This window comes from Ochotona princeps, chromosome X, assembly GCF_030435755.1.
Source record: "Ochotona princeps isolate mOchPri1 chromosome X, mOchPri1.hap1, whole genome shotgun sequence".
Taxonomy (NCBI): Eukaryota; Metazoa; Chordata; class Mammalia; order Lagomorpha; family Ochotonidae; genus Ochotona; species Ochotona princeps.
In genome coordinates this window covers 95,824-123,134 of record NC_080865.1, presented here as the reverse complement: position 1 = coordinate 123,134, position 27,311 = coordinate 95,824, and the positions used below count along the sequence as shown (strand labels likewise).

General features: G+C 45.6%; 1 protein-coding gene across 2 annotated transcripts; it reads left to right on the top strand.

Moving 5' to 3' along the window:
- Positions 1-3,681: 3,681 nt before the first annotated feature.
- Positions 3,682-27,311, top strand: ASB11 (ankyrin repeat and SOCS box containing 11). 2 transcript variants are annotated; one of them, XM_058658957.1, is made up of 7 exons: positions 3,682-3,848; positions 11,086-11,165; positions 16,452-16,559; positions 17,723-17,873; positions 18,603-18,737; positions 24,000-24,191; positions 26,731-27,311. In XM_058658957.1, the coding sequence occupies exons 1-7, from the start codon at positions 3,731-3,733 to the stop codon at positions 26,853-26,855; spliced, it is 909 nt and encodes a 302-aa protein (XP_058514940.1). In that variant the 5' UTR covers positions 3,682-3,730; the 3' UTR covers positions 26,856-27,311. The 2 variants fall into 2 exon arrangements, with proteins under 2 accessions (XP_058514940.1, XP_058514941.1); XM_058658958.1 differs by lacking the exon at positions 3,682-3,848 and adding an exon at positions 8,407-8,653.

Sequence of the window (27,311 nt, the reverse complement as noted above, 5' to 3'; positions counted from 1 at the left end):
AAAGGGACAACCAGAGAGAAAGATCTTCTGTCTGTTGGTTTAGTCCTCAAAGGACTGTAATGGCTGGAGCTGAACCATTCCGAAGCCAGGAACCAGGAGCTTCTTCCAGGTCTCCCACGTGGGTGGAGGGTCCCAAGGCTTTGGGCTGTTCTTGACTGCTTTCCCAGGCCACAAGCCGGGAGCTGGATGGGAAGTGGAGCTGCCGGGGTTAGAACCAGTGCCCATATGGGATCCCAGCGTGTACAAGGCAAGAGTTTAGCCATTAGACCATTGCACAGGGGCACATAAAGAAGATCATCTGGGCTCCTGGCTTTGGACTGGCACAGCTCTGGCCAGTGTGGGCGCTTGGGGAGTGAATCAAAGGATGGAAGATCTCTGTTTCCTCCTCTCTGTATATCTGACAGTCAAATAAAATAAATATTAAAAAAAAAGTCATGAATTAGGTTGTTCTTACATTGTATACCAGTAACCTTTGTCCCGATGTAGTGTAGTGTCCAGATTTAGGGAATGTATGCTCAGAAATAAGAGATGTCCATTAGAACCTTGAAAAAGTTTAGCTTCTCGGGGGCCAATTTTTGTGATGTGTAAACAGGACAATATTTAAAGAAAATTGAAAGAAGATTGAATAACACTATACTGCAGTGTATCTCATGAATGGTTAAAGTACAAATGTAGGAAAGTAGGTTGAAAGAACTAAAATGCTGGTGTTCGCAGTGGGCTACGTCGGTGTTCTGTTGGGTACCCTCAGATCAGCAGAGTAACCCTTGTCTGGTAATACGGCTTTGAGAGTGGAAGCAATTCGAGAGCTTTATAATGTGGGAGCCAGGACTGTATTCTCATGTGTCAGTTACATTGCACTTCTAAGCGGTTAAGTTGCCTTTCCTTTTTTATTTTCCCTTTTACTTTTAGAGGTGTAAGGTTTATTTAAAAGGCAGTGTGTCTGAGAGGGAGAGACAGACCTTCATCTGCTGGTTCACTCCCTTAATGGTCACAACAGCCAGGGCTGACCCAGGCTGAGGCCAGGAGCCTGCGGCTCCATCCGGATCTCCCACTCGGGTGGCAGGGGCCAAACTACTTGGGCCGTCCTCTGCTGGTTTCTCAGGCCGTTTAACAGGAGCTAGGTTGGAAGTAGGGCAGGCAGGACTTTAACAGGCCCTCAAATGGCATGCTGGCAAAGTGGATGGTGACTTAACTCATGCCACAATGCCAGTCACAAGATAGTCGTTCTACTTTGCCTAAGTACTCAGAGAAGCTCCTATTTTTGCGTAATGCATTTTTCAAATAAGGCTTACCTTGCATGTGCTTATAATTTTGTTTTGTCTTTTTAGTATGTTTAGAAATTTAGAAGATTGGGCCCGGCGCGAAAACATAGTGGGTAAAGTCCTCGCCTTGCACACGCTGGGATGCCATATGAGTGCTGGTTCTAATCCTGGTAGTCCCACTTCCCATCCAGCTCCCTGCTTGTGGCCTGGGAAAGCAGTCGAGGACAGCCCAAAGCCTTGGGACCCTGCACTCACATGGGAGACCCAGAAGAGCTCCTGGCTTCAGATTGGCTCAGCTCCAGCCATTGCGGCCCCTTGGGGGGTGAATCATCGGACAGAAGGTCTTCCTCTCTGTCTCTCCTCCTCTCTGTGTATCCGCCTTTCCAATAAAAATAAATAAAACTTAAAAAAAAGAAATGAAATTTGGAAGATCATAGCCAAGAGTAAAGAAGGAGACCTGGCACGGGCAGGCGGTGGGGGGGGTGAACTGAAAAAGAAATTTTACTGATGTTGGCCACTGATAAGAATATTGTGTAACTGGAGAAGATATTGGTTCATGGAATCTTTGAGGGAGCTTAATCCAGATCATAAGATGCCTCCTTCATCCATTTCACTATGATTTCAAGTATGTTCTCTAGAAAGCGGCCCACCTTTGCTGATGTTTGACGTGGAAGCAAGTGGTGGGGAAGGAGCCTGGCGGTGGGGCACTTGTCACAGATGAAATGAACACACTTGTGGTCCCTTTACACTTCAGCTTGGCTGTACAGACAGGCTTCCAAGATGGAGTCTTTCCGTAAGCACTGCTGTGGAGCAAATGAGCTTTTCAAACATTCCAGCTCTAGACTTAGTCCTCCATATGCTACAGAATGGAGAGAACAGCAAATGCTTGTAAAAATAGGATTTCCTACTAAGAATGTGGCTGTGTTTGCACTTCTTTATGTGAACACCGAATGGCTGCTCTTGTCCCTTTGAGGCCTGAGAAGTTTCTTTCATCTTTCCAACTTTGCCTTCCAGATTGATGTACCAAAAAGAACGTTAGAGAATATAAAGGGTCCAGACACAAGTCCGGTTTGTTAGAAAGTACCAAGTGATAAAGTTCGGAAACTACTGGATGTTCCTGGTTAGAAGGAAATTTCCTTAATTTGCTTAACATTATCGTGGATGTGGACATATGCAGTGACTACATCACACTTAGTTTAGAACCTACACACTGAGTTCTTGGTAACAGGAACAGCAAGTGCTAGAAGTTTAAAATAGATGTCATATGATACCAATTATATCGCAGGGAAATTTTACAGTCCTGGCAACCTGTACGGAGCGTAAGCCAAAATGGAAGATGGTCCTGTTTTCTATGGCTTTAAAAACATTTTTTTTTTAACAATGTTTGCTACCTTTTTTTCTTCAAGCTTCTAATTAAGGTTTCTTTGGCTCTCCTTACACATTTCTATATCATCAAAGGAAATAGAAAAGAAGCGGCTAGGATAGCAGAAGAGATCTATGGTGGAATTTCAGGTAAAATACATGCATTTACTCCCAATACTTAAAGAAAGAAAGCCCTCCAAGGTAGTTCCTAGGAATATTATTTCTAAAAGACGAATTTTTATTCAGACTTTGGTTTTCAATGAGTAGTTTTAAAAATGCTCTGTCATTTAAAGTAGCAAATGGTGTCACCTGTACCACGTTTGAGGGATTTTCAGTTTTACTTTCTGCAAGCAAGTACATCTGTTAGCAGTCACTATTTGAAATGTATATAGAGAATGGCTTTCTAAGAGTATTCTGAGAAACTGCGTTTCTTCTGGCCCCAGCAATGACATATATAGCACTATTTTCTTTCCTTTAGTGTTTTTAACCAAACTTTTAACCATGAAGAGCATTCTGACAAGAAGAAATTTACTCGGGAAATAGAATCATTGATAACTTTGATTTAAAGCAGTAAACATGGCATGCTCTCTATATATGTTTTACATATATACATATAATATATATGATGTATGTATCGTATGCGCATTTGCAATTGGATTTAGCCACTTGTCACCGTCAGCAAAAAAGCCCATCATTAAGTCCATTTGCCAGTGCCATCATGCAGGTTATTATAATACAAAATGCCAGGAGTTGGATAAAAGTTTTTAAAAGTTTCATGCTTTATAGAGATCTGTCGCTGATTCACTTCAATTGTAATGAGATTCTAAAACATTAAATGAATCAGGTATCCCTCTCACCTCTGGGATTGTCGCTAAATAGAGGAATAGTTATTCATAAACAGTTTTCAGAATTTCCCTCTGTATTTTTAGCGTTCCAAGGGGTTCCAGGATTACATCATTCTTTATCTCATATCCATTTCAATTTGCATGCAGGATTCAATTTCAAAATAGACTTTGGCTATGATTCCGATACACCAGGCAACTTGGGAGACACTAGACACAGTGTCTCACCCAAAGCAGCAAGTCCTCCAGAGGAAAAGCAGCAGAATGCTTCAGTTAAGTGAGGGCAACAAGGAGGACTTTGAAGTTCCAGAAAGTGTCAGAAGGCCAGGACTGTGGAAAGAGATTTCTTTTGGGGATTATATTTGTCACACGTTTCAGGGAGGTATGTTACTTTAGCTGAAAGAAATGAATGCTTCTCTTTAGTTTCATGTTAAATGTGATCTGAAAAGCTGCTTTGTGAGTTAATTTGTAAATTTGGGTGGAGGTTTTTGGAGATTTTCAGTAACGGTTTTGAGGTTCTCACAGACCCGTCTTGCTCAGGGGATAAGTGAGCTGAAGCCTAACAAGAGGGCTTTCCGAGTGACTCCTCCTGGCACTCCTGGACAAGGCTTCTGTCCCTGCTGTCTTTCTGGTCTTTCAGTACACACTTCAAAAGGCTTTATGCTAATAGTTGAAATGTAAGTCTGGAGCCAGGGTATGACTCTCTCGGAATTCATTCACTTTCTTAGCTCCAATGTACCTATCTGACTGTTAAGTTCCTCAGATAATGTTTATTTAGTTTGCAAGGAGCATATTTTTACAACGTCAAAAATGTGCATCCCCACAACCCCGCACGTAGACGCTTCTGTCTCCAGATTTGACTAAGGCGTCTTTCTATAATAACATGGTAGTAGCATACCAGAGCCAGGAATCTTCACGCATTTGCAACAGTCTTTTTTTTCTTCTGGCACAGTTACATAGGAGATATTTAAAGCCATATTTCTTTAAAACGAAAAAGAAAAATTGCATGGAAGTGTTAAACAACAAGTAAGTTTCACTGTTCATTGGTCAGACAAAGGTTTGTCAGGACATTTAATTAGTAAGTCACTAACTTAGAAAATTCCCCAGGTTAAATTTCTGGATTTCACTTACTATATCTCATTCTTGTAAACTATCATCAGCAATGTCAAAAACAAGGGGAGGAGAGTGAAAACCTCAGCCAGAACAGGCTTTATACTGCCGTAGGTCGCAGCCCTCTCTGAAAGCTCCACCCAATGTCACATATCTTATTAAATATCCTATTTTTGGCTGTGTATCCTTTTGGAAAATATTTGTTACTCTTGCAATTTCATCTGGAATACATTATTTGCTATGTCTTTGTGGTTTTGTTTATCACCTTTGTAGATAACTCATCAGCATTAAGCTATGGCTGGCTTTGAAAAACTTTGAAATTCATGCATAATTTTTTCATAATGTGCATATTCCATAAGGGTTTTGAAGACTCTTCACATAGACAACTTCCCAATTTCTTGTGCTGTAACATCCCTTTAATTCTGCTTTCCTGTATACCATTTACAGTATTCTTATAATTCTACATTTTCAATCTTCGTGTTTTTAGTCAAACTCTTTTTAAAGATTTGTTTTTATTTGAAAGATTTTACAGGAGAAACACAGAGAGAAGCGCGAGAGAGAACTCTTCCATCCATCCATTGGTTCACTCCCCAAGTGGCCACAGTGACAGGAGCTGAACCAATCCATAGCCAGGAGCCAGGAGCTTCTTTCAGGTCTCCCACTTAAGTGCAGGACCCCAAAGACTTAAAGCATCCTCTGCTGTCTTCCCAGGCCCTAAGCAGGAAGCTTGATTAGAAGTAGAGCAGCTGGGACAGGAACCAATGCCCCTGTGAGGTGCCAGTGCTGCGGGCGTAGGTTTAGCGTACCACACCATGGGATAGACATTTTATATATGAATGTGTTTGTGCTGGTGTGCCATTTTCTTCAGCTCATGACATTATGTCTAGGGCACCAGATGTAATGTGAGATCCCACTTGAAGCCAGTGGACAGTCCTGTGCTATAGTTCTCCTGAGTCACATGCACGGTTTTTGAACCTTTGAATATTTAGTTACTAAATTTAATTTAGTACCGTGACCTGCCCATCAAAGTTGATGAAAATAAGGTGCAGACACAGTTTGTAAGATGTTCCGCATCACCCTAGAAGCAGGTGTGCTTGTGAAATCAGGAGCTTTCGCTTGTAGAAAGATTGATTACACAGTGCATCACACAGCACTCCCACTGGGGCCTGGGGCTGCCTTCCGGGAGCAAACATTCTGCACTTTCTTTAGCCTACATTTAAGTGAAAATCCCAATCAAAACATGGGGCCATGCTTTGCTGCTAAAGGAATTTGCTCAAAATTTTAGGGAAAGCTTGGATTTCAGAGTGTGAGGGACATTACCATTGCCAGTGACAGTTATGGAACTGTCCCTCTTTAAAATAATAGCTGTTAGGGGCCTGGCACGATAGTGTAGTGGTTAAAGTCCTCACCTTGCACGCGCCAGGATCCCATATGGGCGCCGGTTCTAATCTCAGCAGCCCCTCTTCCCATCCAGCTCCCTGCTTGTGGCCTGGGAAAGCAGTCAAGGACGACCCAAAGCCTTGGGACCCTGCACCTGTGTGGGAGACCCAGAAGAGCTCCTGGCTCCTGGATTCAGATTGGCTCAGCTCCAGCCGTTGTGGCCCCTTGGGGAGTGAATCATCAGATGGAAGATCTTCCTCTCTGTCTCTCCTCCTCTCTGTAATCCACCTTTCCAATAAAAAAAAAAATTAAAATAAATAAATCTTTAAAATGATAGCTGTTTGAAACAAAAAGATTAATTCCAAGTGTTAGGCTTCAAATTGCTAGTCATTGTTCTAAGGCAAGGGACTGACCTTGGTCTGACAGCCATGCTTCTAGCTAACTCATCAGCCGGACTCCTTTTTCTTGCCCTTTTAGTTCTAATAAGCTGTTCCTGCTTTTGTTTCCATTCTAGCGCACATTTGTCCACTCAGCCTTCTATTCTTATCTAGGTCTGCTCAATGTTTGCTCAGGCCTTGGCCTAGGCATCTGTGGAGTCTGTGATTCCCAGGTCGGAACGAGCAGTTCCTAGCCTCCTGAAAGCTTAGCTTTGCTCACACGCTAGAGCAAAAGTCACTGTGTCTAATACAGTTTATTGCCTGAGTTTCATGTCTTGTCCAGAAGTGGATGTTTGAAAGAATAGAATTTTAATAAGTTTTATTATAATATTTTAGATATTCCTCCAAATTATCCTATTTCCTTAATTACCTTTATTATACTTAAAACATTATTCTTTTAGATTCTTGCTTATAGTTTGGTTCAAAATTATGTATTTTGTTTTATAAATGCTGCTGGAGACGATATTGATTCATATGATTTCGGAACTTGAAAAACAAAAATAAAGATCATTTCCTGTGCACCAAGGATTAGAGCTAGTTAGGTGGTCTTTCAAATATTTGTTGAAATTAGAAGGGTAAAAATTGCAAAAACAAAGATAATTAATCATTTTTATCTTAACATCTGGAATTTAGACAACCACATCCCATCTGAATCAATTTTGTTTTTGAAAGATATAGTTGCAGAAGTTGTTGAGAAATTGTTATTCAAAGGATTTGAGCACTAGGGGTAAAAATTACATTCTGAGAAAAATTTAAAGGGGCAAATGAAAAAGTACTTCTCTGTTTTCCACACACCTAATCAGGAGCAAGCAAACAATATTTGTAGAGTCAACTGCCTTCTTAATGTGTTCGCAGCCCTGTGACACAGGCAGTGTGCCAGAGAACTAAAAATACAGCGCCTCTGAGACTGCCTCCTACTTGGGCATTCATTGATTTGGAGAGCTTCGCTGCATATTTCCTGAAAGGAACGGAAAAACTCCTCAACTGCCAAAATACTTTTATCGTTCATTTCTCACAATTAGCTCAGACTTACAAAATGAGAATAATGAGGTGGAGACTTCAGGGGAATATAATAGAAAAGCAAGAGAGTGCTCCCAGGCAGTTTCTGGAAAAGGGTTCTGGGGACACCCCGGCAGCCCTTGGTGACTGCTCAGTCATTTTCTTTCCAGTTGGGAAACAAAATGGCTTCTACTTCAAGCAACACAGCTGAGTTATTTCTGTTATTATCTACCTCAGGGATGGGCAGGGTTTAAAACCAACACATCTTTGAAAACCAGAATGAGATGTTTGGAGTTCCCCAAACTTGGTTTTCAGGCCTATTTCTGACACGTCACGCGCTACATGGTGCTGTATATTCTGGGGCGTTCTTAGGAAGCTAGACCTTTGCCTCCTCTCTGGAAAGCTTTCAGATGGGGCTCTGGGAAACACAGAGCTTCTGGGGTGGGGGTGCTGGTATTTCTCTCTCCAGCTGCAAGTCTCCCTAGACAGCTTGTGAGTAAGCACAGAGAGAAGCGAGAAGCCAGAGCAGCCCTCAGTCCCTCCTTGTTGCCGTACAAGATGGCGCTGCCCTCTTGTCATGGTGACTTCCGGGGCCTGCGGTGGGAGTTGAGCACGCAAGAGGTTGCCTTGGAGGTGGCGGACCGGGTCGGAAGGGTGCCTATTTCCCTTCTGGGCCAAACATCTGCGCAGCCTTCAGCTCTTATCTAGCTCTGCTCAGTGTTTGCTTCGACCTTGGCCTAGCCATCCCTCAGGCGGGTAGGCGTCTCAGCTGTCTGTGATTCCCACCTGGAGAACTGGCGGGAAGGGCAAGGCTTAAACCCCCAATAATGGCTGCCCTGGAGGTTGGCCAAGCTGGCCTGACCCCGAGGCATGGGGAGGACAGCCTGCCTGCGTGGCTGGCTTCTCCCAGCCCTCACAGTACCACGGGAGCTGGCCCTCGGAGGGAGGAGGTGGGAGGCGTGTGAAGAACGCGCTGTTCCTCGCCCCCAGCTGCTTGCTGGGCCTTGGGAGTGGGGGAGGCGAGGAGCTGCGAGGACGATCAAAGATTACAGTTTGATCGGGGGCTGGACTTAGATATTGAAAAAAAGAAAGAAAAAACTCTTCAGGGAAGTATGACCCAAACACAGGGAAGTGCGCACATCCCAAGCAAACCGCTGGAGAGCTTTTCACAGTGAACACCACCACAGTCAGGAACCAGCAGCCAAGGGCATGGGCCCCTCCATGCCCAGCCCCAGCCAGCTTCTGGCTTCTCTCAGGGAAGGTGAGTTTGTCCTGCTTCTGTGTTCGTAGACCCCGGGGTCGCACTGTGTAGGGTCTTTCAGGTCTGGTTTCTTTAACTCGCTGCCCCAACACTGGGCTTGGGAGATGGATCTGCACAGTGCTTCAGGCTCAGCTCTCGCTGCAAGTCGGATGGAGGAGGAAGGTGTGCTAGGTGCTTGCTTTGTGCTGGGAAAGGACTCTTTGTAGCAGGCTGCAGGCAAGTTTCAGAATTAGTACAGCCAACTCCTGTTGCTATCCCGTCTTAACCCTTAACAGTGAATTGCCACTTGGAGGTTGCTTTTATTTCTGAGTCAAATAGATGTATGAGGTTATACAAGGAGCATAACACATAGTTACACAAGGAGCATCCCTTGTCTGAAATGCTTGGAACTTGAACCGTTTGATCTTCAGCTCCAGGTGGATTTTGCCATGTTTATATGCACAGAATGAGGTTTATTGGGGTTGGGACCACAGTGTGACCCTACAATTCTGTCATGCTTCCTACGTACGTTAGGCCTCTATGCAAAAGGTAAGTTTATGCAATAGTTCTAATAATTTTGTGTGTGTGGTAGCTTCATATCATCTCTCCAAATAGTGCTGGGTTTAGATCGTTTTGGAGATTGGACGCTCAGCTCGGAGAGGCCGGGCCTGTGTTCCGGCCAGGTGACGCCAGCTGGCCAGCAGCGGTACACTCTGCTGTGCTTTGGCTTCTGTCTGCCACGCTGTGGAGTTGCCAGTCCTGGGGGAGGACCAAGCTCCCACCTCCCGGGCCTGGGTTGGATGCCGAGATCGGGACGAGGGCAACATGTCTGCAGCACACGTCATCTGGGATGAGATGGCGCTGCATTGCGGGAAAACCAAGGCCGATTGGTCAGCTGAGGACCACGTGCATATGTTTTCTCATTATTTGTAGCTTGAGCAAATTAAAAATGTCCAAAAGAGATTTAAGAGTGCACTTAGCGTCTTGAAGCAGACCCTGGAGCAATTGGAGATACAAACACAGTATATATATGTTCATGTGAAAAAAATCGTATCTGGTTTTCTTTGTTATAAAAGCGTTGCACATTCATATCAAAAATGTGGGATCCCAAATGCTTTTATCTGTTTTTTTAACCTTTTATTTTGGAATTAGTTTCAACCAACAGAAAAGTGACAGGAATGGGACAATTCCCGGTTCTCTTTGCTCAGTCATGTATAGCCTGCTGTCCTCCTTTAAGGGCCTCACCAGCAAAAGGATCCTGCCAGGGTCAGCTGTTGTCCTTAGAAGCTGTGTCTTCCATCTGGGCCCAGCCCTGTGGCCTTCCTTCAAGTTGCTGCCAGCCAGGGATTTTGCACAGCGCCCCCTCAGTTGGAGTGGGCTCACTGCATCCTCACACTCACGCAGCAGTGGCGTGTTCTTGCCGTGTGTTCCCTTCAGTGGCGCTTGAAATCACTCGCAGCATCTCTCGGCTGACACATGGGGCCAGATTGTCCCGAAACTGCTGATACAGACAATTGGCTGGCAAAGTGGTTTGTTTCACTGTAAAATGATCCCTGTTTCTTGAGGGACTAGTTATTTTGGGGGGAGCTAAGCTAAGGCTGGCTGCACTACTCTACATTTCTTTTTCTAAAAAAGATGTAGTTACTGGAAAGGCAGAGTTGCAGAGCGAGACGGAGAGACAGAGAGCTGTTCCATCTGCTGGTTATCCTTGGTTACAGATAAGTAATCATGGGAGAAATACGCTCCTGTGACAGTTTGATGGCTGTTGGTGGAGCACTGGCACGCCATGTGTACACCCATTCATCATCAATGGTCTCAGGCCACCTGCTATCACAGTTGGCTGATATTGGCCTGCTTGAGGACCAAAGCATTTGCCAAATCCTAGATGGCCACATGCCCTTTTACAGAGAAGTCACTGTAGGCTCAAATGTGTTTGATAACTTGCTGATGTGGCCAGAGTGTGTATCAAAGAGGGGCTTGAACCCAGGCAGGAGGCATCACGATAACCTTCCACCAGTAAAGTTGCTGAAGGAAAAATTCTGGAGGACTTTATCATCTGAAAAGCTACATTTGCATTCCAGCAGATCTGTGTGGCCAGCCGAAGTTTCCCACGTCCCTTGGGGCTCCCGCACAAGCCACAGGCTGAGGAGCCTTGGGGGAGCTCAGGCGTGTGGTCTGCTCTTCCTCTGGCCTTACATAGAGCTCTCAGAGTCTCTGGGAACAATTTCTTGCCCATTAGAAGTGCCCCCCCAAAAGCCAACAAATTGACATCCCACCAAATGAATGGCCTGCATTCAGGAACTTGCCGCTGGGAAGGTGGCTCAGAGAGAACCTCTTGCAGGGTAGCTGCGTGCCTCCCTGGCCCCAGCGTCCTCTCGCAGCGGTTCGGGAGCAGGAATTCACTGGGCAGAGGGGTGTCCAGATCTTGACCCTGAATTTGCTTTATGTTGCAGACTGCTGGGCTGATCGATCCCCACTTCATGAAGCTGCGGCCCAGGGGCGCTTACTGGCGCTTAAAACCTTAATTAGACAAGTAAGTAAACTGAAGCTTTGATCTCCTGTGTTTATCCTGTGGTTAAGCACCACTCGACTGGCTGTGGAGGTAGCAGAGACCTAGCCTGCCCATCTGTGTCCTAGTGAGGTGGTCTTAGGCAGCTAATTCTGGGTCACACTTGGAGGCCACACCACCCCCGCCTCTGTAATCCTTTCTGCCCGCCTGTGAGTCAGACGACACTCACCTATCATCACCTGGAACCTGAAGGGGGTAGTGCTGCGGTGTAGGCTAACCGCTGCCCTCCCAAACCCCCTGAAAACCCACATTGTGGAGGGGGCTCAGCCTCTCGGCCTCTCGTGTGCCCGCCTGCCCCCTTGCTTCCTTCCTGCAGGTAGACTCCGAGGACAGAGCTAGCGTGGCCTAGTGGCTAAAGTCCTCGCCTTGAACGCCCCGGGCGTTTGTATTCCTCACCCTCTGAATAAATTTGCCAAAGTCGTGTTGATGCATGTGCTTAAAAATGCTTTTTAAGTAAGAGGCAGGAAGCTAGGAAATAATTAGGCCCAAAGCTAGACGACAACACTAACCTGTGTAGGTGGGGGTGTCCTTCTGCCCCTCACTCTCTCTTTCCGCTCCCTCGCTCTGGGAAGCTGTCACCTCATCCGCCTGCCTCTCCCTTCTGGACCTCACCTGACATCACAGGGAGGTTTTATCTGAAGGATTTGAGGGCTGGCCCTCAAATCCATCTTATCCTAACTTTGCTGGCGAGTATTAGCCATGGCGGTGCTGAAGCTGCTCTCATCAGCTACTACTGTGTAACAAACAGCTCACAGCACAGTGGCTGAAAGCAAGGAACAGCCCGCTTCCCAATGTCTGTGTGCGCCAAGCAGCAGCTTAGCTGGGGGTGCCTCGAGGTCTCTGGCCTCCTGTCACCTGTCAGACATGGCTCATGTGGGTGCAGGGGCTCAAACCCTTGGGCCATCTTCCACTGCATTCCCAGGCACATTATCAGAGATCTGGATTGCAAGTAGAGCAGCAGGGACTTGAAGTGGTACCCATAAGGGAAGCCGGCACTACAGGCAATGGCTTTATCCACAACACCATGGCTCCAGCCCCTGGCAGGGCTTACTTTCTAACACACTCAAGTGGTCATTAGCGAAGTCTAGGTCCTGGCCACTTGCACTTCTTCCCAAGCTGAGTCATGACTGGCAGCTGCTTTGTCTCAGAACGGGCGCAAGAGAGGATCTGAGACAGAAGTCCCAGGTGTTTCACAATCGAATCTCTGAGGTGACGTGTCATGCCTTCTGCTGTATTCTCACTCCACACCCGTCAGTAAGTACAGCTCACCGTGGCGGAGCAGCGGTTCTTTGAGAGGAGTCACCGGGTGTCCTCGGGGAGGCTTGTGATGCCAGTGACGTTCTAGTGCAAGGACAAGTGTTAAACTAGGTTGAACAATGGATCAGTCTTAGTTTGTGGGGAAGATTTATGAAAGCCTCAGTGATTAGGGCCCTTGGGTTTCAGGACTGTGTCCCCAGCACCTTGGGGAATGAGTGGCGGCCTGGTAAATATTTGTGAATGCATGAAGGGAAGTGTGCACGCTCCGTTTGCTCTGTTTATTTGAGAACCTACAGAGCAGGTGAGTCATCGTGTCCTTCTCCCACGTTCTCACCGTCGGCCTCCTAGCGGTGTTGAACTTCGACAGCTTTTCACGCGTGCTGTTTTTCAGACCTTCTCTTCTGTGAGTTGTTTACTTTTTAAGAAAGTAGAGGCAAAGGGAAAACAATGATTAAATGGATTGGGCACGTGATTTTGTTGCTTGCCTATTTTTTAAGTACTTTGCATTTCACCTGATTTGGTGATTTTAATATGTAACATTCACCCAGCTCAAAAATCAGACTAAAGTTTTAAAAAGGACATAGTAAAAAAGTCCTCCTCCTCAGTCTCTCACAAAAAGACTTTTGCCAGTATCTTTTTTAAAGTTCACATTTTTTCGATAATTTTTTTATTGGAAAGGCGGATATACAGAGAGGAGGAGAGACAGGAAGATTTTCCGTCCGATGGTTCACTCCCCAAGTGAGCCGCAACGGCTGGAGCTGCACTGATCAGAAGCCAGGATCCAGGAACCTCTTCCAGGTCTCCCACACGGGTACAGGGTCCCAAAGCATTGGGCCGTCCTCCACTGCTTTCCCAGGCCACAAGCAGGGAGCTGGGTGGGAAGTGGAGCTGCCGGGATTAGAACCGGCGCCCATATGGGATCCAGGCGCGTGCAATTCAAGGACCTTAATCACTAGGCTCCTGCGCCGGGACCCACATTTCTGGATAATTTTGAGAGAATATTCACAAAGATAGCACAAAGATTTCCCAGATAACCTATACCCAACTCGAGGCTGATGCAGGGCTCAACTGGCAAATCTCACTTTGCTGCCATCCCATATGGCTGCTGGTTCATGTTAGGCAGCTCCACTTCCCATCCATCTCCCTGCCCGTGGCCTGGGAAAGCAGTGGAGCATGGCCCAAGGCCTTGGAACCCTGTACGTGCATGGGAGACCCGGAGGAAACTCCTGGCTCCTGGCTCCTGCTATTGCAGCCTTTTGGGGAGTGAACCAATGGATGGAAGATCTTTCTCATTCAGTCTCTCTGTAAATCTGCCTTTCCAATAAAATAAATACATTAAAAAATAAGATTGCACCCAACTCTCCCAATGTTTGCTTATTATAGAGCCACATTATATTTGTCAGAAGTAAGAAGTTAGCCACTAGGGTGTGACACAGTGCCAGAAGAGGCAAAGCCTCTAGCTACGACACCGGCATTCCATACGGACGCCATCGGAGTCCCAGCTGCTCTGCTTCTGATGCAGCGCCCCTCTTGTGGCCTGGGAAGGAAAGCGCTCCTGGCTCCTGGCATTGGATTATTCCAGCTCCGGCCACTGCAGTCACTGGGAAAAAGTCATGAGCAAATGGGAGGATTGATCTGTGTCTTTCCCTCTCTCCCTGTGACTGTACCTTTACTGTGAAGTTCACATAGACTGTTTCCCTCCATTGTCCTTTTCTGTTCTGGGAGCCAATGTTGGATACCCATAACACATTACCATGCCTTTTTTCTTAGTTATTCTTTATAAGAATAATAGCTTCAATCGTGTGATGAAATGGAGCACTCTTTCTCTTGCTACCTCCACTTCTTTGAATTTAGTCAAACCTGTATTGCTCTATGCTTTTTAAAAGGTGTATTCATTTGTTTTAAAGGTAGTTACAGGTAGATAACTTCTACCTGCTGATTCACTTCCCAAATGGCCACAACAACCGGGCTGAGCCAGGAGCTTCCAATGGGTCTCCCATCTGGGTGCAGCCACCTAAGAATTTGGGCCATCCTCCACTGCCTTCCCAGGCCATAGGGTAGTGGAGGAGCTGGGGTACGAACCAGTGCCCATATAGGATGTTGCTGCTGGAGGATTAGCCAGTTGAGCCATCTTGTCAGCCCTGCTTACTCTACTTTTTAAAACTTTATTTCACATTTAGATCACGTGATCAGGGTGAGGGAAACATGAAACTGAGGTTCAGGAGTTGAGTTCCTAGGGGCATGCTACCCGCCGGTCATTGGCAGCTGTGCACCTCCACACCTCCAGCCCTGCCTGGAACCGGATCCTTCTGTTTCTGCACCTTCTCATGCACAGTTGAGGCAGTTTGCTTCAGATGAGGTTTCGGTACTGTCTAGCATTACAGTCCCACAAAATTTCAAGCTGTCTGAGATTTTGCCCCCATTCAAGTGTTTTTTTTTTTTCTTCCTAGCACACTGCTGCCACCTTGTGGACTAGCCTGTTTATTTCTTTTTTTAAATAAGGAACTCCTATATGGGAAAAAGGCAAAGGCAAAGACCTTTCTGGATATGTTCCATAGAGAATGCGCCTATGAAGCACAGATCTCGAGCGACGACATCATGCTCAGGAGATGAGAACTGCCCTAGACAGGCCTCAGGACAAAGGGCCAGACACTTGGTGGGCATCTCGGCTGCTGGCTAGTGCCGGCCTGCAGCCAGTACTGAAGAAATATGGCAGGTGACAGGGTGGCCCTAGACGCGAGTTTGGGGTTCAGGAGCATGGCACTAGGTTTGGGAAGCTTTTGGCAGCTGAAGCATAAGGCAGGGAACCAACAGTTGGATTCAGCTGGACTGACGTCCCTTTTTCAAACAAAGAGGTAATAGGGAATTGGTCAGGGCTAAGTTGCAAACATCAGGGTTTGGGGCCAGAGTTGTCTAGTAGGTAGGCCGACCTTGCCCTCTGCCCCATGGAGGAGGCGGTGCCTGGCACTCTGGGGCAGGGCAATATGCTAGAACAGGGTAAAGCAGGATGGAGAGAGGGGTATTAGGGGAAGCCGTGATGCCACTGGATGGATGGGTATGTGAAGTGCCAGGGTCGGGCCAGCATGTTTGTCCTGTCATCTCGGTCGGCTTGGCTTTCTGCTCGCAAGTCAGCTGTGTGCTCAAGATGCATGTCCTGCCTTGTGTTCGCCTCTGGCTCCATTGCCTCACACTCCTGGCTTGTCATGCCTGCGGCAGACCCTTAGCAGCCTAGCTGGCACTCACAGAGCTGGCTCCCTGGCACTACCTGCCTGTGTCTCACAGCCATGCCCCTGCCATTAGCCCGCTCTGCTGCCGCCCATGTGCGATGCCCCTGTTAGCTGCACAGTGGCCTCATTCCCTACAGGACAAGCACTCCCTGGTTGGAAACGAAGTCCTCTCCTAATCTGGCTCCAGCTCACCATCCTCAGTAGCTCCCCTCATCTCCTTCCTTTTCTTTCCCCTTTGGCCATCACTAGGACTCTTCTGTATCCAAGTAGCCACCTCTCTTGCGTGCTGTTGCTTCCTGCGCTGGCGTGTCCGCTTCCCTCTAACGGTGTACCTGCCTGTGCCTTCGGAAGTCTCTTATGCTTCAAGCCATGCTTAGCTCTCACCTCATTTGTTACGTTGTTTCTGATGCTCTGTGTCAGATCCAAGAATAGTTCATACTCCCAGTTAAAATTTGAACATGCTGGTGGTTACAGCGATCTGGTTGTTTTCTTTCTTTGTCTGCCTCCTGACTTGGATCATGGAGAAGAGACCCATGTGTCAAAATTGAGACCCTAGCAGTTCCCTGGGTCCAGAATGCTGACTCGACCTTTGTTGGATAAATGAGTTTGGGGCCCCGACACTGTGTCCAGGGCCCCCTGGGCAGGACCTCTAGCTCTGTGTGATGCTGATACCATAGGCATTGGGAACTCCCCAAGTAAGCCAAACAACCTTGCTTTCCCTGTTGTGTCAAGGCCAGAGTCTAACTCTGTTCTTTCCAAATTGCAGGGCATCAATGTGAACCTGGTGACAATTAACCGCGTCTCCTCCCTCCATGAGGCATGCCTGGGAGGACATGTGGCCTGTGCTAAGGCCTTGTTGGAAAGTGGCGCACATGTGAGTACCATCCCTGCCCACCTGTGAACAAACTCGTGATGCTGACTGTAAACAACTCTTTACTGGAAATCATTAAAGAGAACACACCTTTAAAAAAAAATCCGAATTCAGCACCTAAATCAACAACTGTTTTTATTGAGCAAAATTATCAAGGCAAGTGAGTTTTAAATAAATAGCAATTTGAAGACTTTCTTTGTGTTTCATGTGGAATTTGAGTTTCTAGATACAGAACTAAATGGAAAGAAATCTTCCTTGCACAAACTGATTTTCCCTGTGTCCTTGAGGTCAGCCTTCCTGTCAGGTGTGCGCTCTCTCAGAGGTCCCTGCCGGCTCCTGGGTAATGATGAGGGTGTGGCTACATGCGACTCATTTGCTGTCCAAGTAAATGACTGGCGTCATGGGCAGTTGACTGGCCGGAGAGGATCAAGTGGCAGGCGAGAGAGGACAAAAAGAAGAGTGAGGCTGTGGTCCCTGCCTTTAACCATTTTGTATGGGAAAAATCAGTAAATTTGTATTGTATCACTTGATATTTCAATCAGAATGCAAGCAGGAGTAAGAAGTTGATCAGTAGAAAGGTCCCCAGAACTGGAAATCCCATGGGCCCGTGAAACTGCTCAACACACAAAGCTGCCCCATTGGAATGTCTTGGTCCCTTGATGTCGTTTCCACACCCAGCCCTGCTCACTCTCACGTGCCTCCTCTAACCCTAGAGATACCGTGTTGGTGCCTAGTTTCTGTGTGTCAGTGACTTGGTTGTGATCTTCTTGGGAGTCACAGCTGGCATGTGCAATTTGTATGGATTATGATAGACAGCATGGAAAACACGTAGCAACAAAGACATTAGAACTGTGTAGAGTAGCTGAGGAGATCTTTGGCTGGGATCCATGAGCTACCTAATTTATCCAGCTCCACGTAAATAGAAAATGGCCATTGTTGTAAATATTAAGTGGTAGCTAGGCACCAGATGATGTTCTTAGCATTTAATGTATAGTAACTCACTTGATCCATACAATGACCATGTGAGGTTTCCTAATTCTAGAACAAGGTGGAATTTCCTCACAGACTGAGCTGCATGAGGTTTGCTCAGGCAGACAAGGAATACATACATGGTGATGGTGAGAATGAACCAGCAAATGCACTGGTCTCGCTTTTCCCATAACTAGGTTAATGGGGTGACAGTCCACGGAGCCACACCCCTCTTCAATGCTTGCTGCAGTGGCAGTGCTGCATGTGTCAGCGTGTTGCTGGAATTTGGAGCCACGGCCCACGTACAGATGCACCTGGCTTCTCCCATCCATGAGGCAGTGAAGAGAGGTAAGTGAGCCGCCCAGATGCTCAGCAGACACTGGTGAACTCACACCCAGGCATGGGACTCAGACTGAAATTCATCCTGCCAGGGCTGCCCTGATCTTCCTCACCTTCCCAGATTGCATGGCTTGCAAATCCCACAACAATCATTTCAGTTGACTCAAATCTCCAGGAAATGCCTGTGCCCTGGAGCCAGCCTTACAGACTGAGAAAGTCCAGCTGTCCCAGGTGTCCCAGGAATGGAGCCGCCTCACTGGTGTTTGGGTGGATTATGCTGGCCATGTGTCGCCTTCGTTATCATGAAAGAACAGCACGTGCCCCTGAGCTCAGCGAGCACAAACCCCTAATGGAGAAGAAATCACGATAGGTCCGAAGGTCGAAGTTAATACTGTCTTGGGATAGGAAGCATGTAGATGAGTTGTTGACTTCAGGGTGATAGTTATCAGCACAGAATTGCAAACGTAAATAGGCATGGGAAACTAAATGCCCTGTTGATGGCTGCTTTTGAAATGAAGGAGCGAGGAAGTTTAAGGAAGGTAAAAACTGCATGCATGGACTAGACCTGAGCAAGAGGCCTCTGGAAAGGCACGACAGGGCTTTCTACCTAAAGTTGCCAAAAGAAAATGAAACGAGAAAGATTTATTTTTTAAAGGTCTTTCCAGATAAGAATGCCTGCAATTCTGTCAGCACCCGCTGGTTTCCTTATCTGAGTGGGAGTATTTTCTGTTCTATCAGGTCACAGAGAGTGCATGGAGATTCTGCTGGCAAACAATGTTAACATTGACCACGAGGTGCCTCAGCTGGGAACCCCCCTCTATGTGGCCTGCAACTACCAGAGAGTAGACTGTGTGAAGAAACTTCTAGAATTAGGTAATTTCCAGAATATTTTCATGAGAAGAACTTGCTAAACTTTTTGGTTGTCTTTCGCTTCAAAGATAAAGTTGTTCATCAGACCAAAACAAAACCTGATGGCATGTGATGGCTGAGTGCTGAAAAAACTTTCCTGGGAAAATGAGTGCTTTCACTTCTCAGTCCTACTTCCTTTAAGTCGACCCCATTGACTTGAAGTGCTTGTCCCTACTGGTCTCAGATGACTAGCACCTGGGCTTGTAACCCTCCTCATCCATTGGCTCTTTTTGAGTCACATGCTCATCTAGGACCCAATCACCATGGTCAAAGGGATGCAATACACTGGTTAGCTTAGGCCTCCTTCCAATCTTCTCTGAAGTTCTCAATCTTCTGTAGTAACACATGACTGAGAATCTAAAGAGAGTAAATCCTGGGAGGGAAAAGGATGTGTGAATACAAGGAAGATGCCAGAAGCAAAAACAACACGCATTTAATACCAACCCTTTCCATTTATCTTGCTCTGTTATTTTGTCATGTTTGAATTCTAAAAGCTATATATAGGCACCAAGACTACAGAGGAAAGTAAGATGTCTCAAAATTATTATTTGATAAAAGTAATACAAAATTAATTACTGCCATAAAAATGAAGGTTGAAGTAAAAATCTTTTTTTTACATTTTATTATCATTTTATGATACAGTTCCATATTCCCTTATCCCCTCCCCAATTTTCCCCCACCCCCACCTAGTTCCTCTATATCATTACTAACATATAGTTCTTCATACACAGTCATATGTCCATCATTGCGGGCATGGACAATGGCAGGAGTCCAGCATCCTATTGTCAAGATAGAGTAAACAGTTTCATTGTAAGTCCATCTTTGTCTGGAAGCAGAAATGCATACTACGCTGCATCCTCATATCTGGATGTTACTCTCCACTTCACAGCTACTGTACATCGCTTAAATGAAAAGTCATGATACAAAATCAACAATAGAAAGAAAAATCGACATTTACAATGCCCTGAAGTTAAATGACATGTTGCTAGATATGACAGTCTCCATTACACAGCTACTATACATCCCCTCAAATTAAGAGCCACAAAACAAAATCAACATCCGGGAGAAAAAAGAAATTAACACCACCATGAAGTTAAATAACATGCTACTAAATGACTAACGTGTAGCTGAAGAAATGAAAATCAAGAACCTTCTTGAAGAAAATGATGCTACTGCATGATCTATGAGTCATTGAATGATTTAATCAGAAGTATTTTGAAGAGATGAAACCAACAGAAAACAACAAAACCCATGTGATAGAGTTTCCGCTGATCTTTGTTGAAGTGTCTTCTCCAGACAATAAACAGATGAGTTTTGTTTTTTAATCCAGTCTACTAATCTATGGCATTTGATTGAGCTTAAGCCATTTACATTCAGAGTTTAATATGTATGGGTGGTACTTTGGTCCTGTCATTTTAGGAATGGGTTGTTCATTGGTTTAGTCTTCTGTTGTCATTTTACTGGGATGTTCTTGCCGTTTGCCTTTGGTTTTGGTGGGTGCTATTCCTCTTCTCTGTCAAGAGAACATCTTGAAGTATCATTTGTAGGGCAGGTTTGAAAGAGGCAAATTCTTTTTTCTTTACTGTGGAAGAATTTTATTTCATTTTCAAAGACAAAAGAAGGCTTTGCTGGATATGTTATCCTAGGCCGACAATTTTTTTCTTTTAGAATCTGGAATATGTCACTCCATTCTCTTCTGGCCTGTAGAGTTTCCTGTGAGAGGTCTCCTGTGAGTTTAATTGGCTTTCCTTTATATGTCAATTGATTTTATGCACATTTAAGGATCTTTTCCTTATGTTCAATTGAAGAGAGCTTGATGATCATGTGTCTTGGTGAAGACTGCTTTTGGTCAAGCCTGTTGGGAGTTCTGTGCCCCTCCTGGATGTTGTTTCCCAATTCTTTCTCCAGATTAGGGAAACTTTCCTTTATTATTTCATTAAATACATTTGCAAACTCAGCTTCTCTTTCTATACCTTCTGTGACTCCCATAACTCTTATATTTGGCCTCTTAATAGTGTCTTTCAATTCTTGAATACTTTTTTTGGCGTGATCCAGCTCTGCTTCCAGCTTTTTGTTTGCTTCCCCCTGGTGACAGGAAATATTTGCCAATTCTGAGATTCTTTCTTCTGCTTGCTTCATTCTATTTTGGAGACTCTCCACTGTACCTTTAATTTGCTCCACTGTGTTCTTAATTTCTGATATACCAGCCTTGAGTTGATACATTGCTTCCTTAAATTCTTTGAACTCTTGCATGAACTTCTCATTTTTGATCAGAATCTTTAAACTGAGTCTTATGGATTCTGTGTCCCCCATTTTCTCGATGTCTTCCTCAGTTAACTCTGAGGTTGGCATAGGGTTTTTCTCCTTTGCAGGGGAGTTTTCAGTATTATTCATTGTGCCTTTGCCTCTTCTTTTGCTCTTGGTCATTGTACCTCTGGTTAGCAGAGTCTTCTTGGGGCAGGTTTCTAAGCTGTGTCACCCACAGGTCTACAATGCGATTTTACTTATTGCAGTTGGTACACACCTTTTTGCTTGCAGCCACTTGTGCCACAACCTCCAGCGAGTTCCAGGTCTGGGTTCTTATGTCAGATTTCCACCGTGGTCTCCACAGCCCCAGCTCTTAGCTCACCACTCTCCACCTCCTGTGATATCGTGCTGAGGCTGCACCATTGTCTCTGCAACCTTTCTCCCACTTCCAGTTGGAGCAGATCCCAGGATTAGAGAGACACCAGGTGTTCTATCTATATAGGTTGTTGGTGGCACTGATCTTGTCAGAACCTGTGGGACGTTAGGTCTGGGTGCCTCACAGACCTATTTTGACTGGTACGATGCCACAGTTGGTATTATTTTCCTGCGGGACCAGTGCAATCCAGTGAACTCAGCAAGTTCTCGCAAGCTCAGCACATGCGCAGTTCTCTGTTGTCCCCTGCAGTCCCAAAGCTATTGCTACAGTGTGCAAAATGGCGCTTGACGTACCACCACTACAGTTCTTGATCTGCTGGCTGTCAGATCCGAGGGTTACCCAGACCTGTCTTGGGTGGAACCCGTAGAATGCCACGTCGTTGCAGTTCACTGGGTCAGAAATGAGTTCACTCCCAGCTCAGCGCATGCTCAGTCCTTTCCCTTGCATTTGCCTCCTTAAGCCAAAAGGCTCCCAGTTCGGCTCTAGGGGGCTGACTGGGCTGTGAAATCCACCCTGTTCTCGCACTGCCCGTCTGGGATCTGCTGCTCTGTCTCTGCTCCTGGTCAAATCAAACAGACCAGCAGGACAGGCAGTTCTTTGTCTGGGTTCACCTCCTAAGCTCCCAGTGAAAGTCCCTGGTTGCTGGTGGAGTTCCGGCTGCTGGTGGAGTTCAGATCGCCGTTAGCTGAATGCCACTGGAGTATCAGTCACTGCAACACCACACCGTTGTGTCCGCTGCTTTCCTGTGTCTGTCAGTCTCCAGGTACCCTTCTGCTGTTGTTCTGTCCTCTCCTATTTCCTGGAATGTGCCCTCTGCTTCATCCTGATTAAATGTTTCTCTGTTTAAATGTGTCCTTACCCTATTCCGCCATCTTGATTCTCCAAAAATCTTTACTTGTAAATTCTTATCTCCAAGAAGGTTTTCCTCTTTCCTGTTCCCTTTCATTTACTGTTTTCTGTACCAAGTCCAAAAACCTCCTTGAGGGGCCAGCATTGTGATGTAGTGGGCAAGGCACTGCCTGGGATGGCAGCATCCCCTGTGGCCGATGGTCTGTATTCTAGCTCCTCCGCTTCCAGTGCAGCTCCCTGCTAATGGCCTGCCAAAATGGCACGCAGGGTCCCTGCCTTCCTCAGAGAGGACGAGATGATGCCGTTGGCTCAGCCCTGGCCGCTGTGACCATCTGGAGAGTAAAGATGGAAGACCTCACTCTCTCTGCCACTTCCCTTTTCATTATGACTTTTTAATAAATGACTAAATAAATCTGAAAGTATTTTTTTGAGCCCCAAAGAATATAAATACTAGATGAATTTAGCTTTACCCTTTGCCAAAAATACCCCCAAAAAACGATGTAACAGCAATTTCAACTATTTTCTTTTGTATGCCGCACAATACATGTGTAAAAGCAGCAAAGTAATTAAGATAAGCAAAAGATTTCTAACTTCATTTGTCTCAGCAAACATTTAGAGAGTCTTAGTAGCATTTACCAAATAGGAGGGTTCATCCAAATATTTGAGGAAAATACAGAGCAAGGATAAGATGGTGCAAAAAAAATTTCAAACCAAGCAGTATTTTATATTATATGTATTTGCCATGAACTTTTTGAATATCTCTTATTTTTAATGTTTTATATAATTTCTTTTTTAAGATTTATTTATTTTTATTGGAAAATCAGATATACGAAGAGGAGGAGAGACAGAGAGGAAGATTTTCCATCCGTTGGTTCACTCCCCAAGCGGCCACCATGGCCAGAGCTGAGCTGATCCAAAGCCAGGAGCCAGGAGCCTCGTCCGGGTCTACCACACAGGTGCAGGGCCCCAAGGCCTTGGGCCGTCTTCCACTGCTTTCCCAGGCCACAAGCAGGGAGCTGGATGGGAAACAGGGTTGCGGAATTATAACCAGTGCCCGTATGGGATGCTGGTGTGTGAAAGGCGAGGATTTTAGCCACTAGGGCCCTTGAAGTTCTCTTCTATGCATGAGTTTAAAAAAATGTTTGCACCTAAGTAAACTTATCTTTCAGTTCTATTTTTTTAATAAGCTTTTTTTCCCTTTATTTTTGACAATCTTTACATAGTTAATTAGGGCATAAATGTTCAAGGGCTACAGGAAAGTGGGAAAGACTATTATTTCTACTTTTTTTTCTGTGTCTGGGGTAAAGGGGGAGATAAAGGGAGAAGCCCCACCCAGTCTCCCACCCATCCCAGGTCCATGATGTGGGGCATGCTCCGAGGGTCTTGCTCAAGTGTTTTTGATAGTTCAACAATTATGAATTGCTACCAATTTCAGCATTCCAAGCATGATGAGGTCGCTGCAGAATCCGCTTATTGACTTAGTCCACCTTAGAGTCTCCGTTTGCCCAGTTTTTCACTGCCAATATATGGCTGGGGTAGTTGATTGATTTGTTCTGTCCTCTGTTGTGGTGCCAGGTATATTTTTAAAAATATCGTGGCATTTAGGGTGTTTTAATGTGTCATGACTTTGCCTCAGGCTCGCTGTGTTTTACATGACCACTTTGTGTTGAGTTGTGGCTGTCTGTTTTATTAAGGAGCCAATGTCGACCATGGGCAGTGGCTGGACACACCCCTCCACGCCGCTGCAAGGCAGGCCAGTGTGGAGCTCATTCGCTTGCTCACTGACTATGGGGCTAACGTGAAGCTCAGAAACGCACAGGGCAAGAGTGCACTTGATCTGGCAGCTCCAAAAAGCCTTGTGGAGCAGGCACTTGTGATGCATGAAGGTAAGAAGCGGCCCTGCCTCCCCTCCCCTGCTGTAGGCACACTACTCTCTGCTGCCTGGCTCAACCCAAGATCTCCCTGGTCTCTTTTAAGCCAGCGGTGGTTAGGATTCTAGGAAGTGACTAGTCCTAGCTGTGCTTATTCACTTATAACCAAAGGATATCTCCTTGGTCACGAGATAATCACACACCATGTTTCCCCCTGAAAAGGGCAAGCTGCCACGTGTGTCTTGGCATCAGCACATGATGGCGCAAGGAAAGCACTGGTTTGTCAAGTGGAAGGCAACGGGCAGAGTATGTGTAAGGATACTTTGGAGAATGTTTTACAAAAATGGACTGAAAAGGTAAGGATGTGTTGGTGCAAACAATTAAATCCATGCGTATGAGACGTCTTCAGAAAGTTTATGGAAAATACATATTGTGAGAATACTAGTCATGGACTTCAAGCTGTTTTTGCACCAAAATAAACTTACCTTTTCATTCATCCCTGCCCCCACCCCCAACTTTTTGAAATTCCTTCATCATCGTTTAGAGGAGGTGGGCCCGTGTTCCTCATTGCCGCACTCTCATTCCCACAGTGGGCAGTTAGAGCAACTGCAGCTGCTACAGGAGAAACATGCAGCTTCCAGAATGCTTCATAGCCTAAATTCAAAAGATAACATGTCATATCTGTACAGGAAGAGAAGATTTATCTGGGCATGCATTGATCAATTGTGTGGACCGGAGAATAGGAGAGATAAGAAGCTTGCCATGTGCCAGGTACTGAGTGAAAATTCACTCATCTCACAGAGTTCTAAGAAATTTATGGTAGCTGATGCCTATGCCAGTTTCTGGATTGTGGAAGGTCACAAAAGGATGAAGAAATTCCCCTAAGAATCTCACCAAGACATCTAACAGCAGCACCTGCACTCTCAACATGACAGGCCCCATTCCAGAGCCTTCTGAAGTGATTCCCGTGGGGCAGGAGGAGTCTTGTTTCCCTTACTGGCTTCATTTCACACAATGGAATGCTTGGGTTAACAATTTTAGGTGTGCCATCTCTAAATCCACTCATCTCAAGCTATTACTTACATACCAAACATCTGGGGGTTTCTTTCAAATACAGACTCTGAGTTAGGCGGTCACGAGTAGGGCCCTGGACTACAGGTCCAGCAGGACACATCTCACGCTGCTGCTGCTGATTGGAGAAGCGTGCTTTGAGTACTGCCAGCTGAGAATATCCGGCAGTGAAGGTCATGAACTGTTGTGTCTACAGTTGCATCTGTAGCCAGGATCCTCGTTTGGAAAGAGCCCACAGATTTGCCACTGCTTCCTAAGAACGCCCTTCACAGTTCCTGTTGCTTTCCATCAGAGATGGTTTCAGGTCTAGGATTTGGGTCTATCTTGAACCACTCAATCAGCGCTCATTCTGGAGGCTGAAGTGCTCTAGACAAAGTGGGCACTTTGCATTACCATTTTGCAGAGGAGTTTGAGTTTGGCAACAGGTAGAGGCACTTTTCTTCCTCTCTTCCTAAGGTTTTAACTAAAGGTGACTGTTGGGGCCCTCTGGGAGGCCCTTTGGCAGTACTAGTTCAAGTATTACCAGGTTGCGGACATATGCAGCCCACCATTTTCACAGAGTGGAAGACTGTCTCAGTAGAATTCTCGCAATAAGGCAAACTTTGTATAGGCCAGAGATTGAAAGATGTTTACTGAGTCTGTATACTCAGCAAAGAATGCAATAATAATGGCCCACATAACTAATGTTCAGTCCAAAAGTTCATTCATCCTGGTCGAACATATTTCAAATTATTATCCAATTATTTTCCTTAATGGCTCGAAACTGTGCCTCTGATGAGCATGAGACTGAGGTTCAGGGGATAACGACATCTAAGGGAGTCAGTTCCTTTCCAAATTTCTATTGAGAGTTGGGGGGCCCTTCTTGGTGTAAGTTGGAATGCAGTCAGTACCATCCCACAGGCAGCCAGAGCTCTGAGTTCCATCAGAACGTTGGGGATGGTTATTTGGCTCCCGGCACAGCACTGAACACAGCCTACATGTCCACAGTGATCTTGTCATCTGCTCACATCCTCTCCATGAGTCCCCTCTGCTCCCCATGCCTCCCAGGGCTCTGCAAGCTCACTGTTGCCATTTGTGTTTTCTCTCCAGTCACTGTGTCCCTTCCATGGGCACACACAGTGACTGGAAGCAGAGGCATCCCCTTCAGATCTCCCACTTTCTCCCCATCTTGTCTTTCATATCAGTAATAGGGGGGTTGTCAGAAAGTTTCTGGAGAGTGCATTTGATGCAAAACATGCATGGAGTTCAGATTTTTTTTGTGGCAAAATACACTTTCCATTCCATTTCCTTGAGCTTTTTGAAGTTCCTCTCTATGTGGCCATCTCCTTTCTGAATTTTGTGCTCGCTATGCCATTCATTTAGGCAGTCCTGGCTATCTTCTGTTTTTGAAAAATTCTAGATCTCTGATCTCTAGATCTTCTAGATCTCTGACCTTCTCTATCCACCACCATGAGGTTAACACTGTTTTGATTCTCTTCCTCAGGACCACCTGCTCTTTCTCAGCTCTGTCGTCTGTGCATCCGGAAGTGCTTGGGCCGAGGCTGTCACCAAGTTATCTACCAGCTGCATCTACCAGAGCCTCTCGAGAGATTCCTCCTGTATCAGTAGTTCTAACTATCCACGGAAGATAGTTTAAATTAGTAGATTGCTGTCTGCTGTACCTAGAGTACTTAGAGTAGACAACCAATGGCTTGATTCTCAGTATATTCACATGACTTTAGCCAGTTAGAATAGATGAAATGGAACACTGGGGAGTGGTAACTCCTGGCTTATGTAATATTCTCATTAACCAAGCGGCAATCATAACCTTTTAGTTTTAACTCTTGTTAACACATTTAAGAATACTGTAGAGTGAAAATAATTGACTACCATTGGATGATGTAGGATGATATAGGATCCTACAGTGCAGGAGTCAGAGTTCTGGACGTTGTGTGGACACGAGGAAATCTGAGGGATAAGATGATCATGAATGTTAAGTACTCCAAGATATGTTCCTGACTTAATACCCTTTTAACCCACTTTATCTTTCTTGCTTCCTTCAATAAACCTATGCTACAGTTTTGA

Coding starts and splice junctions, on each gene's coding strand:
- ASB11 (XM_058658957.1), top strand. CDS start 3,731: ATGCTTCAGTTAAGTGAGGGCAACAAGGAGGACTTTGAAGTTCCAGAA. Junction 3,849..11,085: donor TTGTCACACGTTTCAGGGAG/GTATGTTACTTT, acceptor TTTATGTTGCAG/ACTGCTGGGCTGATCGATCC. Junction 18,738..23,999: donor GAAGAAACTTCTAGAATTAG/GTAATTTCCAGA, acceptor TGTTTTATTAAG/GAGCCAATGTCGACCATGGG.